At 40.2% G+C, this 20,320-nt stretch overlaps 1 protein-coding gene across 1 annotated transcript; it reads right to left on the bottom strand.

The window, feature by feature from the left end:
* Positions 1-1,918: 1,918 nt before the first annotated feature.
* Positions 1,919-8,088, bottom strand: LOC108710429 (extracellular calcium-sensing receptor). The gene is made up of 5 exons (XM_041585671.1): positions 7,822-8,088; positions 5,622-6,443; positions 5,308-5,535; positions 2,910-3,033; positions 1,919-2,829 (listed from the first exon to the last, which is right to left on the bottom strand). Exons 1-5 carry the CDS (start codon positions 8,086-8,088, stop codon positions 1,919-1,921), a joined length of 2,352 nt encoding a protein of 783 aa, XP_041441605.1.
* Between the last annotated feature and the right edge of the window lie 12,232 nt (positions 8,089-20,320).

The raw sequence follows: 20,320 nt of genomic DNA, 5'->3' as shown, positions 1-20,320 counted from the left end.
GAAACAGTATAGGTCCCTATACATATTTCAATCCACAGGGAGAGATTCACAAATATACTTTCTAAACTGTTTAGATGTTGGTAACCCATATTTAGTGCTAATCTTTTTGGGTGTCACAAGCTTACAGGTCCGACCCTTACTAGCATGACATCTTTAGGGTTCATTAATTTTTGTCTTTTAAAAATATTAGAGGGAGCCAACAAATTGTTGTATCATCTTTGCACTTTTGCAGACATTAGGATTATCAATGGGGCCAATACATAATTCGACTCCATCACAAAATCCTCATTGCGAGCATAGTTATGTTTAGCTTGTACAAATCTACATAGGGAATATACAGTTAATACAATGCCTAGTATGCCCACTTTAGGGCATGTAGGAGGCCATTCCGATTGGTTGGTTTTCTAAAGAGTTTTGTACAGATACTTTACCCTCAATGAACAGTGTAAGGTCCAAGTATTTAATGGATACTGGATAAACTCATGAGTAAAACTTGAATTCAAAGATTTCAAGAATTCAAATTCATAAAAGAGACAAACTCTTGTCATAAATGTATACAATAGCTACAGTATACATCATAATAATAAATAAACCTTTAAAATGTTTACATATATACAAACATGCATCTCAGTATACCCCAGTTATAAATGTATCCCTTTATTGGCCCAAAACAAGGTATAAGCTAGATAGGAGAAAGAGTATGGTTACACCATGACTCACGGTTGGGCCCTTTCGATGTTGTGTGTTATAGAGCTGCACCTTTCACTGTCTATTTGACATCACAGAGGTAGAAGTACTCATGCAGTAGAGTGTTTAAGGTGAGGTAGATGGGTTGCAACAATATTCATTTACAGAGCAGAAATACACTGGTTCTATCTATGAAAACAGAGTTAGTAGACTTCAACTGTTGTAATACGAGCTAGTGGTTCACATCTCCTCCAGCAGAAACCTAAGGGAGTAGGGAGCAGATCTATCTTAAGTTCCTGTGGTCCATTCACTTCATTGGGAACAGGGAAAAAGCAGGTATTTTAAACTATTTATTTTATTTTGTTTTAAGTGGCTGACAAACCAATTAATAAAGGCTCCCATTTGATTGAAAGCTGCCATTCTTAATAGACTTAATTCAGTTTGATTGTATCATATGTGGTTTGACTCAGTAGGTAAAAACCTGATAAAGTTGTCTTGCCCAGGACCTGATAAAGTTTACTTGCAACTATAGATCTCAGATTGTGGACTCACCCCAGAGTAATCAATGAGCTGAGATCTATCGATCCAACACAACTTTACCTAATCTTCCATGATTCTTTGATAACTAGCATGGTACAAAAAAACTGACAAATTATTTCTTGATACTTAGTCTCCAAGTGAATGGGGTACATCATGTAACTCTTTATAAACAAGTAATAAACACAAGTACAAAACTGACACCATTGCACTTCTGTTGAACAAAGTCCATATTGGTGTCCATAGTGGAGTCTGAACCCAAAACATTTCTCTATTGGCTTCTTAGATTGTTGTCTCTGCATGCAGCAATGCAGTCTAGAACATAGTGTTCTCAATGGCAAAATCACTGTACCTATGACTGGCAGAAAAGTAATTGATGTTTGTTAGCAGGAGACCAAAGCTGGCTACGTTTAGGTGCTCCTCTCTCCTCCAGCAATCCTAGAGCAGCTTGTAGACTGTTCTTAAAGCAATTTTATTTTTCAACTTAACTTACTACTATGTTATGGAGATTTTATTCACCAAATGAAGGTATATTTAAAAAATGTTTATTACCAACCAGATGAAAGTTATAGGACAAGAAAACCTGGCAGTCATGTATTTCAATGGAACAAACATTACAAATCCTATTAATAGGTTCATAATTAGTTTAAACTCTACACAGTAAAGGTGTTTATTCAAGGCATTTTAAACATTTTTATTTTTGACCTTTTCCTTTCCCCATTAGATTTTCTCTGGAGTTCATATTGGGCCTGAACAATACAATGTAGCATTTTGGTACAAAAATACATCCCACCACTGCCCAACTGGAAGTCAGAATGGCAAAGACCTCCATTGCCACAGTATACATGCCCTGTGCACTGAGATAGGCTGGGATAAAGGACACCCAGACACTGAGGAAAGCCAACATACTGAATGTGATAAATTTGGCTTCATTGAAACTGTCAGGGAGTCTTCTGGCCAAGAAGGCAACAATGAAACTGATGAAGGCCAAGAAGCCAAGATATCCCAGCATGCACCAGAAAGCAGAGGGTGATCTTTCATTGCAATTAACTATGATGACTCCTGGTTTGGTGTCAGTGTCAAGTTCTTGGAAGGGAGCAGATAAGCTCAACCACAATACACACACAACTAACTGAAGAAAGGTACAAAACCCAATGACAGAATACGATGTCTTTACCCCAGTCCATTTTCTCAGTCTGCTGCTTGGTTTGGTTGCATTAAAGGCAATGACAACAGTGATGGTTTTGGCTAGAACAGAGGAAATGCAGAGAGCAAAAACCATCCCAAATGCCACTTGGCGCAGAAGACACTGTGTAGGTTGTGGGTAACCAATGAACCCTAAAGAGCAAAGGAAACAGAGGGACAGGGAGAACAGGAGAAGGCAACTAAGGGAATAGTTGTTGGCTCGAACGATTGGTGTTTGTTTATAATGAATAAAAACTCCCAAAATATTAAGTGGGATCAGAGAAGATAAAATACCAATGGCTGCTAAGCTGTAACCCAATGGTTCTTCATATGACAGAAATTCTGTAGTTCTCAGTAGGCACCTATCCTGTTGTTGATTAGGCCACATATTCCAGGAACATGAATGACATTCCACAGCATCTAAAAAAATAACAGGCAATCATATTATTTCTAAAATTGCCAATTATTATTGCAAAGCATAGAATAAATAATTATAGTACCTGTTTGGTTTGAAATATAGCCCTGGGGACAATGGGCACAATTATAGCAACAGAGGGGCTTTCCTGGTATTATCACTTTTCTGAATCCTAAGGGACAACGTGGGCTGCAGGTGGAAAGAGGAACCTATAGAAATCATGAGAAATAGTATCCAAACTCAACATATTACAAAAAAGCAATTCTCATCAGTTAGTAATAATATTGTGAACTATGATTCAGTAGTAAGTACGTGCTGGTATCATGTGGTAAGAGAAATAGGGACTGAAAGGACGTGGATGTGATTAAACGATTATATGACTAAAGATTATCTGTTGATTTAACTATAATTCTATGATCAATGCTTTAGGAGATTAATTTTTTTTACTTTCTTCCCCCATTCAAGATAGCAGGGACTGCTGAAATGTTTATCAGGCACAAGGAATAGTGATTTTCTTTGCCAGGCATAGATTTGTGGCGGAATTCTGCATTTCACTTTATTTGAAAAACCGCAGCGTAAATTCCTAGTGGAAAAATTTGCCTCAACAAAAAAGTCACAGAGACAAGAAAAGTCCACAAGACAAAATAAGTCGCTGCAAGGAAAAACGCCAATTGACGTGAAAGCATTTGGACAAAAAGTCATCAAGACAAAAAAGTCACCTAAACAAAAAAAAAATGCCCATTGACTTTAAAGGAGAAAGAAAGTCTACTTGCACTTGGGGTTGCCAAATGTTAGGCACCCCCAACTGATTGTATTGACTTACCTGAAACCCCAGGCAGAAAACTGCTCCAGCCCAGGGTTATACCAGTGAGCACCACTTCCTCTTTCTTTGCGCATGCACAGTAGAACGAAATGCCGAACTTTAACTAAAAATTCAACTATCTCGTTCTACTGCTCATGCATTTGCCCAGGAAAATTTGAAGACAGAAGAAGATCTCTCTGTGGTGCTGGCTAGAAAAACCCTGGACCGGTGCAGTTTTCTGCCGATAGGAGCACTGGCCCGGGATTTCAGGTAAGTCAATACAATCAGTTTGAGGTGCCAAACATTTGGCACTCCCAAGTGCAAACAGATTTTCCATCTCCTTTAATGCATTTAGAGTGAGGAAAAAAAGTAGTGTGCATAAAAATATTTGTGTTACACAAATTATTTACCGTTGCATGAATATTTCCTTAGTTTTGCAAATTTAGTAAAAGGTATTGTAGTAAAAAGTAAATAATAAAAAGAAGCAGGAAGGGATGGACCCTCAATATCAGAGGGGGATCCGTTGGTTGATGAGAACAGAGAAATAGAAGAGATTCTGAATTGATATTTTTCATCTGCCTACACAAGTAGGCAGATTGAGTTCTAGTAATTCAAATAATGATGCATGGGTCACACAAGAGGACATTCTAACTAGTTAAAAGGATAGAAGATTTCAATTATGAGGGTTGACTATCAAGGTTGGGGCTGATTACTCTTTACAAGTACATTATAGACAGATAGCGGGGGATCTTTTTCCAATAAAAACACACCAGAGGTCACACCGTCAGACTAGAAGAAAATAATTTTCATTTGAAGCAATGTAGGGGGTTAGTTACAGTGAGGACAGTGAGGTTGGGGAAAGCACTGCCGGGTGATATTGTGATGCTGATTTTGTTATTGCTTTTAAGAGGTCTTGGATGATTTCTTGGACAAGGATAATATTGTAGGATATTGCGAAAATCTACAATTAGTATAGATATTTGTATACAGTATATAGTTTATGTGAGTGTATGAAGGGGTTGGTGTGAGTGTGTGTATGTACAGTATGTGCACTCGGTTTAATTTGGAGGCATTGAACTTGATACACTTTGGTCTTATTTAAACCTAACTTAACTATATCCAGTTATATACTTGTGCCACCATCCTATACACTTTACTTTCAGTCTGCCCCTGGATCATCTGAGAATATTGCCAGTGAAATAAATAAACATATTATGGAGAATCACTATACTGCTGTAAAAAGGTGGTATGATGAAAAAGCTGTTGACTTCAAACTGGGCTGATCTGACTCTCAACAGAGAGGTCCACATTTTTTAAGGTGGTCCTTTACCCCCTTACAGTGGTACAAACTCAAACAGATTATTATCACACTAAATGGTAGAGTTCAGGTAGTTAATTGACTTACTGCATCTCAAAAAAGTAATGTTTTGGATGTCATTTATTCATGTTTTGTCTTGGCCCTGTACAGCTCACAGCAGATTCCATGACAAATTAATAAATTCATTGAGAAGCAATCACCACAAAACGTCACCTTTAATAGCCCTCTGACTAGGACCCTATGCACTAGTACTAGAATGGAATTCCCATTTAACATCTCCCAGAGCTAAATCATTGCCGTTTTATCCGTCAACTTATGAATATGAAATTATGAAATAATGAAAAATATCTCCCACCCCATTACCTGGGTCTCATTGTTGGTCCATATAATTCCAGCACTGTCCATACTTAAGGTTCTTCCATTAGGAGCACTTAAGTCATAACTACCAATGGTAACCGGTTCCAGGGCACCTTTAACACTTACTTGCCAATTCACAATGTCATAGATGGCTGGAGGGTTGCCCTTTGCATCAAAAAAAATTTGACTCCCATCTTTTGTCTTAAAGTTGACATTTTTAATATAGTGGAGAAGCTGGAAAATAATAAAGTATATGTTGAATATAAAATTTAGTAATAGTAGTGAAAAAAATATATAATATAATAAGATTAGCTCCTTACATGCCAAGGATGAAAAGAAGAGATGTTAGCGCAATCTCCATAAGGAAATGGCCCTGCTCCGGATGTACAGTTAAGCAGATTTTGTATGGCCCATGCCATTGCATAGACTGCATTGTACACATTTAGAGATAATCTATGATATTCTTCAGTAAGCAGGCTTTCCAGCTTTTCAGTTCCTGTACACACTCTCATTGAGGCATTGTCAGATGAGACAATTCTATTCTCCTGACCGGGCCACTTGCAAGAAAAGGCTTGCTCCCAATATTCCTTTATGAATGGGTCATAATGATCATTTGCTGGTTGGAGACTTCTCAGGTACTTACTGAATGTTGGCATCTTCCCACGGTGGATGGCAAAACCGATGGTGCCCAAAAACATTTGTTGATATCGTTCCTTAAAGAGCAAATCAGAGGTTGCCCAAGATTCACTAGCAATCCAGATATTTCCAGTCACATTCTGCCTTAGCAGCTCTTCTGCCACAATTACAAAGTGAGAATCGGAGGATATCACCATGACAACCTTAGCAGTTGACTCTTTAATGACTTGAACAATATGAGGAGCATTTCTGTTGGGTTGGCCTATCAAGACATTCTCAGTAAAGGCAATGCAAGCTCCTCCCTTTATTATTTCTTCCTTTGCTTTCTGAAGACCAAATTGACCGTAGTCATTATCATTCGCCAGGAGACCAACCCAAGACCAACCAAAATAGAAGACCAGCTCAGCCAGACCTTTCATTTGAAATTGGTCACTAGGTATAGTACGGAAGAAGGAAGGAAACAGGTAACGATTGCTGAGAATAGGGCTGGAAGCAAAATAACTAATCTGGGAACAAAAGGAATAAATAGTGACAGAAACATTTAAAATAATAAATATTCCAAGCATATAGCAGAATAAATGGAATTGCTCACCAGGAATAACATTAGGGGGCTGATTTACTAAAACTTGAATTTATCTATTTTTTTCTGAAAACAAAGTCAGCATAACTCTCTTTTAGGAACTGAACTGATTTATCAATTATTTGTCTTTAAAAATTTGAATCGACAAAACATCACAACAAAATCGAGCATCAATTCATATCATATGACCGACCCTCTGAAAACTCAAATTTTTTGGATGATTAGCAGAAAACCCTGAATTTTTCTGATTATACAGTGCAGATACCTGTGTCAAGAAACAACTTCAGGGAGATCTTTCAATGACTTCTACATGAACTTGTCATGAGATGGTATATTTTCAGAATTGGATTTTTAGCAGCTTTGGGATATAATAAATCTCTAAAAATCAAGGTTGTTTGCACTAAAATGTTGAGTTTTCCCAATAAAAATCTTGACCAGGAAAAAACTGAGGTTTAATAAATGGGCCCCTAGGTCTAGGGGGACGTGTTCCATACTATCATTTACTAAAGATAATAGGCAGGATTCAATTCAGTGAGAAAAATTATTTTATGGTTTATCACGTGAAAAGTCATGGATGAGATTGAATTTGCAGAAAAAAAACACTTTTCTCCAAATTCAGTTCCAGTTTTATCCCTTAAACTTCAATTGTTTTTATGTGATGAAAAATGAGATGCGTTTTTCTGAATTGAATTGCATCCCAAATTGAATCTCATCCATGACTTTTCATGTATGTGAAAAACCAATTTCAATCAGGCCCAATATATTATAAAATTGGAAGGTTGAAATATGGGGGATGATGCTTTCTACATGTACCAGATAATTGCTTATAATGTGAATCTGCCTGTACTATGCCTTTAAGCTAATTAACTGTGAAACTATATTATCATGATTTCCATTCTTCAAATGTAGATAAGAGGTTGAATGTTGCTGTGGAGTCTGAAGCTCCATTTCATGAGGATAGGGGAAGCAAAATCCAGGGCTTTGGGGGGTCAAGGGTGAGTAGATAGTCTAGTGGAACTGATCTCTGACTTATGAGCAGTTAAATATATGTTTGCAAGGGTATCTTACAAAAGTCCCAAAATAGGTTTTCTGTGAAGGCGAGAAAGACCCTACTTCTATTAGGGGTTGAGTTAGTTTATCATTTGGATTGCCTATAGCTGAGGAGTCTACAGGTGGCACCTGCAGTGAGCACTATCTTTCATCAGTTTGAATGTTTATTGCCTACCACTGACCTAATCCTAGTGGTGGTTGTATTGGTAGGTGGGGTTGAATTGAATTTTTTATTGTAATCATTTTTCCCTTACCTGTGGGTACCAGTACAGTCCCAAAATTTGAGCCATAAGAATGGAACGTGTCGAGCCAGATTCCCCAATGATCCCAGCAAGACGTGTCCCTTTGTCACAGTGATAATTAGGCGTGATTCCCTTTCCTCCGGATAGCATGAAAAGAGTCCCTTGTGCTGCTCGCCGTAAAGTGTTACATGCATCGTAAACCTGGAAGCCCAACGTGACGTTGGGAAGGAGCTCCGGATCTGCATTAATCTCCTGCACAGCAAATATAAGGGCATGCATGCTCTGGTAATACTCACTTGCAAATCTAGTTTGAACAGACAGGAAAAAAGTGTGTTTCTGATTATCTGGATTATAAGGGAGAAATACAGAGATGTACTGTATATAGTAGACGGCCTTAGAAAAGTGTTACATTTCTTTTTAGCAAATTATAGCTACTCGTATTAAAGAGGACCTAAACCCCAATAGAAGTTGAATTCAAACATAAACTTACTAAGAAAGGTCAGCATATTTAAAATTTAATTTTCTGCTTTTATGGTGTCTAAGAGAATAGATTTCCAATATTAGACTTTCGACTCAGCTGCTCTTTTTCAGAGCTCCTATGTCATTGAAAAAGGAGGAAATGGCTGGCTCTAACCTCTCTATATGTGTACTTAATAATTATCAAAAAGCACCAAACTATAGTTGTGCATACAGTGACAAAAACAACTACTGGGTAATGGCTCACCAAGTAGGAAGATTGACCTGGGTGTACAAACCCCAGGTCTGACACTTGAATAAATAACCAATTAGACTTTTTAAATTTTTGAAAGTCAGCAGAGCTTGCACTCACCAAATTGGCTGGGTGGCCCGGGTGCCGTGCCCCGAACCCGTAGTTTAGGCAATGTAAATCGTAGGAAATAATTGTGCACGCGCTCATGATGTTAAAAAGGTTTACGTCCTAACGCGTTTCGTATCAGATGATACGTAATCATAGGCACTCATGATTACTCATGATTACAGTGCCTATGATTTCGTATCATCTGATACGAAACGCGTTAGGACGTAAACCTTTTAACATGATGAAACAAAGCTTCAAGTTTTTACCTCAACCGCCTTGGCTGCAGGAGTGCGTGCACAATTATTTCCTCCTATGTCATTGACCTTAGGTTTAACTATCTAAGAGACCAGTGTTAACTAGATACAGTTACCAATATCTTAGAAATGACGAAGTCATTTGCAAAAGTGCTCTTCAGAATACATTGGCTACTAAATTCATTTTCTATCTGAGATAAAATATCCTAGATGTTCTTGATCCATTGTTGATCCAAAGATCCAGGGGGTGGTTGGTTGCCTATTTAGGAGTTAGGCAATGCATTTTTCTCCTTATAAGGCAAATTGAACACTGCCTTAGACTTTTTTTGTTGTGCCTTCTTCTGCAGCTATAAGCAATGAGCACTTTATTTTATTATTATTTTCATTAGTAGTAGTATCCACATAAAAATAGGGTGTGCATAATCTAGAAAGATAACCCTTCTTCAAAAATGACCTTCTTTGAGAACATTATGGGGCAGATTTATTTGAGTTTTTTTAATTGAAATTTGAGTGGGGAATAGTCAAAATTCGATTAGAGTTTTAAAAAAAAATGAATTTGTTTTTTTAAATTTATCATGTACTGGCCCTTCAAAAATTAAAATTTGACTATTCATCACCTTAAACCTGCTGAATTGGTGTTTTAGCCTATGGGGATGTCCTTTGATCAATTTATAGTTGTTTGGTGACTTCCTGACATTCGAGTTCTTTTCAGAGAAAAAACTCAAATCGAATTTGATTCGAATTCAATTCGAGTTTTCGGGTCGATCCCATTCACCTGAGTTTGAAAAATTTAATTTTTTTGGGGAATTTCGAGTTCATGGGAGTTTATGGGAGTTTTTTCAAACTCCCATGAACTCGAAATTCGACCCTTGATAAATTAGCCTCTATACTGTATGTATCACAAACAATGAAGACAACAATGCCTGATTTTGGATTACCAAACTGTGGAATAAACCGCGTGTGATTTAATAGCAAATTATCTTTGATCTTTGAATTACGGGATGGTCATCTCCCATAGACTCCATTTTAATCAAATATTTCAAATATTTTAAAAATGATTCTTAAGTCCCAACTGAGATATAGTTAATCCTTATTGGAGGCAAATAGTCCTATTGGGTTTAATACATGTTAAAATGTTTTTTTGGTATACATAAGGTATGGAGATCAAAATTATGGAAAGAGACCTTATCTGGAAAACTCCAGGTCCCGAACATTTATCTAATTTTTTAAAAAAAAACTCAACCTGATTTTACCTTATTTATTATTAAAAAAGATTGATTTAATTGGTTTGGGTAAAAACTCGATAAAATTGAGCAGAGTTTTTTAAGGAATCACTTAATTTTTTCGGACTTTTTACCAAATTCCCATAATAGTCAGATTTATAATTCCAGCTAATTCCAGCACAGACCACAGAAATGTCAAAATAGGACAGGGATCTCTGACATTGACTTATACACAACCTCAGCAGGTCTGAGATGGCAAATTTTCGGATTCTCGCTTTTTGCTGTATCGGGCTTTAATAAATCAATTAATAAACAATTGAGTTAAAAAAATCGCAAAAAATACGAGTTTTGCCCCAAAAAGCCAGACTGGAGTTTAGTAAATCACCCCCTAAATGACCAGATTGAAGATGTTTTATGACCTCTCTGCAAATAAAGAACATGCCCCAATACATTATATCATAGCACCATTGTATCACAAGAATGACATATATAAGTTTTTGTGAACAGAGTAGTAGTGATGGGCGAATTTATTTGACAGGCGCGAATTCGCTGCAAAATCCTGCGATTCGCTGCCAGCTCATAAATTAGCGAAAATTCACCAGCGAAAGTTCGCCGGTATACAAAAAAAAACGGACGCTGGCATAAAAAATGGCATCAAAAGCGAGACGCTGGCGCCGTTTCGTGAATTTTTCGCCATTTCAAAATTTCCCTGGAAATTTGCGAATTTTTCGGCAAACAAAACGCTAACAGAGTAGGGTTTAAACCATTAAAACATTACTTACACCCGACACAGTTGGTCTGGAGGTTTGCTAGTGAACTGGAGATAATTGTAGACTGTGTCCAGATGTACCATAAATGTTCCTCCGATAACAATGTCTCCTGGGCGGCTCAGAAAACCACTGATACTCTCACTATGTAGGCTGCAGTCATTTAGTGGGTCCGAACAAGTACACACTTCTATTAGTAATGTTGAGAAAACCCACACTATAGAGAAGAAGAAGCACCTGATTCTCCAGAACATCTCCTTTCTACAGAGAATCTTCTGTAAAATTGTAGGTATCAGTTGTGTCAACATGTTTTTTCAGCAGAGATTGATGCCGTTCAATTCAATGTTACATTATGGGGCTGAGCTTTCTGGCTTTATACATTTTCTAGAAGGCTTAGGGGACTACATTAATTGAATTTTCTTAATTGTGCCAATTGCTTGAGAAAGATGTAATTGTTGCTAAATATCCTTCTCTCCATGTGACAAACATAATAATTCCCAAAAGATAGATTTCAAGAATGTCACAGTGTTTCATCAAGGAAGTGGGATGCAGAGGTGGGATATAAAAATATACATTTAGTATTTAGAGTTATTGCAATTTTTATTTTCTAGCAATTCTTTTTCTAAAACTGCCACAACATCATCATAGTTAGAAGAAAAACTATGTACCATATATACTCGAGTATAAGCCGAGTTTTTCAGCCCCCAAAATATGCTGAAAAACTCTACCTCGGCTTATACTCGGGTCAAGCGCAAAAACGGTCGTCGGCGTCTAAGAATAGTCGCCGGCGCCTAAGAAGGCATCCAAAAACGAGATGCCGGCACCTCCAATGGGAGCAGAAACCCTCAATTTTTGAAACTTACCAGAAGCTGCTGCATTTTTCACCCTCGGCTTATACTCGAGTCAATAAGCTTTCCCAGTTTTTGGAGATAAAATTAGGTACCTCGGCTTATACTTGGGATGGCTTATACTCGAGTATATACGGTAAGAGTTCACAAATGGGGAAATCCCAGATACACAGATAGGAGGGTGCTCATTTCTTCAAACAAAAACTGTTGGGTCCCAAGGGAGTAGATTTGGCATAAAATCTGCCCTCCATGGAAAATAATTGCTGCACATACAGTATGTTAAGGGGTAAATTTATTCACCAGGCAAAAACTTGCATGGAATTTCCGCATTTAATTTGCAGACAAAAAATTCTCTGCAACAAAAAAGTCACATGTGTAAAAATTAATGCTCATTAAATTTACTTTGACTTTAATGCATTTAGACAAAAAATATGCGCATGTAAAATTTGTTGCGTGTCAAAAAATTTATATATCCATTGACTTCAATTCGCCATTTTGCGTATTTTTCGGAGTTTCGCAATTTTTTCTGGCTATGCCACCCAGAAGAGCTGGGGTTAAGGATTGGGGTGAATGCATATGTGTCCTCTCAGTCCCCATTGTGGGTGTAGGTTGCATTAGATATGTGTTACCTACTAATAAGGAAAGTCATTTGAACGTTTATTAAGACTTCACAATAAAGGAATGATTTTATGATTTTAAGATGTTGTTTTTATTTCTAAATAACCCTGTTTACACTGCAAATAATCCAGTCTGCCATTTACAATTTTATTCTTGAAACAACAAATGTATTTTTTTTAGCTGTAATATTGGTGTGGAGTCACCATCTCAGTGCATTGTGCCTAATTCTGAGCTTTGAGAAGGAGCCCACAATTCAGGATGGAACTGATTTTAGACAGCTATTGTTTCTAACCTTCTCATTGTACTTCAATACGGCCCAAGTCGTGTTCCCTAGTGGTAGATATTAGAATAGCACATACGCAGAAAAAAGCAGGGAACACTTTTAGCAATGCAAACACATATTTCAGCAGAGGTGTCAGGTAGTTGCTATCTGGTTAGCTGCCCATTGTTCTGTTGAGTGACTGAAGGATGGGAGCACAAGTCACATGGTTGAGGGCATCTGGGAAATGGACATCATGTCTAGCCCCATGTCAAATTTCAAATTTAAATATAAAAAAATATGTTTGCTCTTTAAAAAATTGATTTTGGTGCAGAATTGTGCTGGAGCAGCACTATTAACTGATGCATTTTGAAAAAGTTTGCCCACAACAGTATCCTTTTAATGATTATACACTGGGAAAAGCATGGCTTCAAAAAGGACACACCTGGTCAAACAAAAGTACTTACTTGTCACAATGCAGTATAGTAAGTAGGAAATTGGACAGCGGGGTGCTCTAATGGGATATTGCTAAAGTAGAGAAAGAATAAGCTCATAACAGCTATGGAATTTCACAGCATCAGAAAGGATGAAGATGGTGGATTTTCTAGCTTACCCTGGATGTTCTAGAAGTTAATCAGGTCTCACATAGACAAAAGGGACTTCTCTACTTCCAACTTGTACTTTGTGCATGTACTATGTATGTTACTGTGAATTCATTATTTCCTTTAATATAAAGTTTAGAATTATAATTTATAGTAAGTGTGTATTAGTATTTTATAGCCTAGTATTACTTCTCAAGGTAAGGTCAAAGCATTGTGCAATTATGCACCACTTTTTCCCTTGGATTGCTGGTTTTGCCTGACTATGAGCAGCTAACAATGTAATAGAAAGGAATTCCACTTTAGAAGATGGACAAAAAGGGTTACATCTTTGCACACCTGATGGCCCCCTCTCAATAAAGCTCTAAAAATATTTTTCTTCCTACATCATCTGTCAATGGTTGCCTGGTATAGCACTTGACATGGTGTCTTTTCAGTTTTACCACTCCAAGTACAGAAAAACGTTTTCGGGGGGTTTACACATCCCTTCGTCAGGTTGGATGTGGCCGTACATCTAAGGAATAGCACCCCTGTATGCAACAACACCTGAAGAGTGTAAGTAGTACTCCCCATATCTCTTATTTCTCTTTTAGAAAGAGCACTTTGGCTTCTTTTTCCTGTAGTTTTTTTTTTTTTTGGTAGTCTAGACATCTTCCTATCCACCCACCACTTTGCGTATTTATCTAGAAACTGTATATGATTTGCCATTATAGTTCTGCACTGGAAGAACAGTCTTTTTGAAGAGGCTTTTCCTTGCATGACATAGTTCTTCTGCATCAATAGGTGCAGTTGTGCACAATTTGCCAGAGGAGCCCCTAGTGTTGGACACAACTACAGTATAGTACATTGAGCATTTTCGGACACAAGTATTCAATGGAGATCTGAGAACTACCCTAGGCATGAGCCCTCTGGTGTTTGTATAAAAAAATATGGTCTTGCATCTGTTTTATTGGTTAGGTTGGTTAAGTAATTAAAGTATAAAACATGTGGGGGCGTGGCTGGCCTGGTCTGCTGGCAAGACACATCTCGTGGCGCTCCTGGGGCTCCAACCACCCCGGCGCCCCATCCACCCACACAGGCTCAAATCCCCAACTGCTAAGTAAGCCCACGAGGGCTGGAACGCTGTCCGCCACCTGTTGCAGCAATCCCCGGTCTCCCAGCACGTCGCCGGCCTGAGTTCCTACTGCGGCCTAGTACAACGTGCGGAGCCGCGGCCTCGCGTACTTGCGACTCCCGCCTGCGCGATACCTTTGGCGCGGTTCCCTACAAGAACACACGGAAGGCACAGAGGACTTTGCTGCTGATCCGGCAGGGGACACCAGAAGAGGGGTGAGTGGAGTTGGAGCCCTGGGACCCCTTTTGCAGCCCATACCACGGCCACGGTGCTGTACCCAGGGCCCTATATACTAATCAGCCACAGGCCTGTGCTAGAGACTTTGACCCACTGCTAATGTGGATGTGCACCCAGGTGATTCCTGAACTCAGCATCCATACCTGACCCCTGTTTTACCACATATGGCAAACAGTTTTGCACCTGATCCACCTTTACCCACAAGTCTGGCCGCAAATTAACCCTTTAGCTGGATCGACTGCCTATTGGCCCACTGTGTTGGCGCGGCGGCAGTATAGGGGCAGCACAGACAGTGACTTTCGGATCTTGCATGCTCAACCCAATTTCAAGACTTCCATCTAAGCAATGGCCTAAGTAATATGGCGGTGCTGTAGCCTGACTTAGTGCCCGTGCCCTCATTATCCTGCTTATCATCCTGCACTCTACCGGGAACATTATTTCCTGTCTCCTTTATTTACAAGGCCCCACCTGCATCCATCTTCATAGGGGTAGACATGAAAAGAAACAAAGCTCCGACCCACAAACCAAGTGCGGGGTCCTCTTCCACATTCTCCAAGAAAAGTGCGGAAACAACCTCCCCACTCACATCATCCAGAAACCCCGACCCGCATCACGTCCCTACCAACTCTGCGGACAGGCAGAAAGCGGGCTCAGACGTGGCAAAAAAACTGCAACGTTACGCCAGGGGCCAAAGTGAGAATACGGAGAGTCAGGGCGCACAGATGGCAGCTTCTCCGGGATGCTCCTCAAATACCTCCCCTGTGCCTCCCCTGCAATATGCACCAGAAGACACACAGGAGGCCTCTCCTCCTCAGCCCACACTTGCTGAAATTATGCAGCTAATAGCCAGTAACCACACAGTTACCATAAGCAAGTTCGATGATCTGAAGTCTGACTTGGCACTCCTAAAACATGATGTGCAAAATGTCAGGGACCGCACTACTGAAGCAGAGCGTCGTATCAGCGAGCTGGAAGATCTAACTGCACCTATTCCTGAGAGTATAACCTCTATGACGCGTAAGATCCAAGCTCTAGAATCCAAGGCAGATGATCTAGAGAACAGATTACGCAGAAATAACATCAGACTTGTTGGTCTTCCCGAAAGGGCAGAAGGAAACAACCCAGAACTCTTTCTTGAACAATGGCTACGCAACCAATTTGGCAACGACAACTTTTCCCCTTCATTTGTCGTGGAGAGAGCTCATCGCATACCAAGCAGACCTCCACCTCCAGGAGCTCCCCCAAGATCCTTTATTGCCAGGCTCCTTAACTACAGGGATAGAGATAAGATACTATTGGAAGCCCGGAAAAAACAGCAAATTCTTCATGAAAATGTGAGAATTTCCATCTATCCTGATTTTTCTGTAGAAGTTAGGAAATTACGCTCGAAATTCTCCGAAGCCAAGCAGAGTCTCCGCCAACAAAATGTGCCCTACGCCATGCTCTTCCCCGCCAAGTTGAGAGTCCTAGAGGGAGGGAGAGCACACTTTTTTGAAAGACCAGAAGAGGTTTTTTCATGGCTTGAGTTGAGGAGGAGAAATTCTCCCAGAAGAGAAATATAACAGATATTGTTTGTTAATCCAAATTCCATTTTTCCCGACAGGTGTTGTTCTAATAGGCACGGGACACCTACAGGCAGGCACTGCCGGACTTTTATCTCCCAGATATTCGGAGATTCCTACCTAAATTTTTGAAAGTGGTCTTATCCACGCCCTGATTGCAAAATGTTTGGTTTGGGAAATATGTATCTCCAGGTTGGGGGGGATACGGGGTGGGGGGGAACTTTGACGGGGAATTGTATTTCTGGCTTTTTCTCTTTTTTCTTACCTGCATCTTTCTCTTTTTGGAGCTTAGGGAGAGGGGTCTTTAGCACTCTACTACTGTACAAAAGAACATGCCAAGGTACTACTGACACGCGCTGCTCCGGGCCTGAAACCCACCTCGGTAACCTCTATAACCCATACATGTCCGATCTTTGCGGGAGGCGGCTCCGGGGCGGCTACTCTCACCACCAAGGTAAACATGATTTGTCTTTCAAAATGATTGACGGTAAAATTGTTTTATTATCCTGGAATGTCCGGGGATTAAATGACAAAATCAAAAGGTCAATTGTAATGGGACAGTTAAGGAAATCAGGGGCTGACCTGATTATGCTTCAAGAAACCCATTTAGTAGGTCTGAAGGTTAGAGCTTTGAATAGATACTGGGTAGCCAAGCATTACCACTCTGAATTCTCTACATACTCTAGGGGAGTGGCCATTCTAGTTAGGAAAACCTTGAACTTTCACTTTGAACAAATCTTTACTGACAGAAATGGAAGATACATAATCCTTAAATGCAGAATTAATGACACTCCCCTCATCTTGGTTAATGTTTACCTACCTCCACCCGCCGATATCCATTTTCTCAGTGAGGTGTTTCAAAAAGTAGCTTCTCTAGGACCTCTCCCCACAGTGTGGGGCGGAGATTTTAATATGGTCCCGGACCCATCCAAGGATAGGTTAAAACCTAACGATAATGACACCAGAATATTCCAAAACTGGTTAGACTCCACTAGCTACACGGATGTATGGCGGTGGAAACATCCTGACCTCAGGCATTTTTCCTGTTACACAACTGCTACGTCGGCCTTATCCAGAATAGATATATTCCTGACCACCTCGGATTTGCTCAAGGTAGTTTCCAATATATACTTTGGCTCCCGTATCTGTTCCGATCATGCCCCCCTTTTGATGACCCTAGAAGGCGAGGGCCCCAACCCCCCTAACAATTGGAGACTTTCCCCTAAATGGATTTTCAACCCTAAGGTAGCGAATCCCTATGCCACGCAATTGGGAGATTACTGGGAACTGAACGCAAATTCTGCCCCTGAACAAGTAGTCTGGGATGCCTGCAAGGCTCACACCAGAGGTCTTTATACTTCCCTTATCGCAGCAGCCAGGAAAGAGACAGAGGCCGCCCTTGCCAATGCTAAAGCAACCCTCAGTGTGGCTGAGCAGGCACTTATTAACGACCCCAATGACACAACAAAGGATGACATGAAGAATGCCCAAATAAATATAGACCTACTAACTGTAGAAAAATTTTCCCAAAAGGAACTCTATCGCTCAGCGAATTGGTTTGACAAAGGCAATAAAAATGGCAAACTATTGGCAATACTTGCAAAAGCAGACACCCCTCGTACGGCAGTGGCCAACATTGTTGGGGTAAATGGGGATACAATATCAGATAGAATAGGGATCGCTGAATGTTTCAAGGAACATTTTTGTGATACATATGCAGCCCGCCCCTCACCCCCGCAAGCTGAGCTCTTAGACTACCTAGGTAATATTGATTTCCCAACTATTCCACAAGACATGTTGGAATACCTAGACAGTGATATCACTGAGGAAGAGATCGGTGGAGCAATGGCAGAGATGCCCACTGGCCGTACTCCAGGCCCAGACGGTCTCCCCTCCGAGTGGTACAAAGCTAACTCCCCAACACTAACACCCAAACTCAAATCTCTGTTCAATAACATTTCAGAGGACTTCTTACTACCCGAATCATGCTTCATGGCGCATATTACTTTAATTCACAAAGATGGTAAACCTCCCCACAGTTGCGACTCTTACCGCCCCATATCCCTCCTAAACTGTGATATTAAATTATTTGCAAAAATACTTGCAAACAGACTGAAGCGGACTGTGAGGGGAGTAGTTCACCCAGATCAAACGGGCTTCATGCCTAATAATGCCACTGATATAAATATCAGACGGCTATTCAATAATCTTGAGACTAATCACGAAAATAAAGGTAACAGAATTATAGTATCACTCGACACCGCCAAAGCCTTTGATACTGTTTCATGGCCTTATCTCTGGGAAGTTCTTCGATTGTTTGGCTTTGGGTATCGCTTTGTCACTTGGGTTAAGGCTTTGTACCGACACCCCACAGCTAGAATATCGGTGAATGGTGTGCTCTCTGACCCCTTTACACTTCATCGGGGCACAAGGCAAGGTTGCCCTTTATCTCCCCTTCTCTTCTCCCTAGCTATTGAACCGTTGGCTATCCTAATCCGTAACTCACCCACCATAGTAGGATTTCAGGTTGGTAACTTGAGGGAAAAAGTATCACTATATGCCGACGACATGTTACTGTACCTGGCCAACTCCAGGGGGGAACTAGACTCTGCACTTAACTTGGTGGAAGCATTTGGGAATTACTCTGGATTGAGAATCAATCAAACTAAGTCGGTAATTTTCCCTGTTGACCAACTCCCTGTTGATCAGACACTTAATGTAGGCCAACTAAAAGTGGTGCACTCCTTCAAATACTTGGGGGTTATAGTTACACGAAACTGCAAAGATTATGAGGAAACTAATCTTAAACCCATAGTTAGAGCTTTATCCACAAAGATTGATATCTGGGAACAACTTCCCCTCACCTTACCTGGTAGAGTAAATCTCTTTAAAATGGTATTTCTCCCCAAGTTTCTATACGCCCTGCACAACTCTCCGATAACCCCGCGTTCCCACTGGTTCAATTACCTTGATAGAATAATTAGAAGATTCCTTTGGGCTGGGGAACACCCCCGTCTCAATTTCAGGATTCTACAGGCCCCAGTTACACGTGGGGGTTTGGCCCTACCTAACCTAAAAATGTATTTTCTCGCTAGTCAATTGACATACGCACACTGGTGGTTATCCCCCCACCTTGACAATACCTCCATTATTCTAGAGGCAAATATAATGGGATCCCTAGAAGCCTTGGCCAACCTCCCATACCGGGGACCTCCACCACTCCAAGCCTGTACTACTCCAATGTTAACTGTGATCGCAGCCTTTCAAAAGGCTCTTAAACTAGCACAAGGGCGGGCTTTGGTATGGTCCAAATGGGAACCCTTATGGGGTAACAAGGCCCCATTTTTCCTCCCTCCCTGACATTAATGTATGGGCCTCGCGAGGTATCAAAATGTTGGGTGATATTGTATGGGAAGGGGAGATAAAACAATTTCAGGCCCTCAAAGAGACCTACCATTTACCCCAATCCATGTTCTTCAGATACCTCCAGTTATCTCATGCCTTCCGAGCACAATTCCCGACCAGGCCGTTAGTTACTCTAGAGACAACTCTAGAAAAGTACCTCAGGAGAGAAGACCTCACCAAACCTCTATCCCGCCTATATACTATCCTAGGGCAGACCTCCCAAGACCCCCTGGCAAAAATTTTTGCGAAATGGAAAAGAGATATTCCAAACCTGACTGAGGATTTATGGGAGGAGGCTCTGAAACAAGTACCTGACTTAACAATATCCTTGAATGACAGGTATGTTCAAATAAAATTCCTCAATCGGGTGTACCTTACCCCATATAGACTCTCGAAAATATTCCCCCAGATATCTGATATTTGTATTAAGTGTGAACAAGAAATTGGTTCCTACATGCATGTGTTTTGGCATTGCCCACTAATCACATTTTGGAGAACTGTTGTACACTATATATCTGATGTCCTTGATTTACCAAGAATTCTATCGCCCCTGATATGCCTTCTCGGAGTTGAAGAGGACATGGACATCAATAACCACATTAGACTGTGTTATCTTCAACTTCTTTATTACGCAAAGAAGGCCATTCTCCTAAACTGGAAAGCTACTGGCCCACCATCGCTAAACTTCTGGCGAAGTCTTATAAATAACTCATTGTCTAACCAAAAACTGACATATCTTGCCAGAGGTTGCCCGCAGAAGTTTGATGCAGTTTGGGGCACTTGGGTATCATTTCATGACGAGAACAAT

Source organism: Xenopus laevis, chromosome 3L (assembly GCF_017654675.1).
Source record: "Xenopus laevis strain J_2021 chromosome 3L, Xenopus_laevis_v10.1, whole genome shotgun sequence".
NCBI lineage: Eukaryota > Metazoa > Chordata > Amphibia > Anura > Pipidae > Xenopus > Xenopus laevis.
Note: the sequence above shows the minus strand (reverse complement) of the source record. Positions and strands in the feature narration are given on the sequence as shown.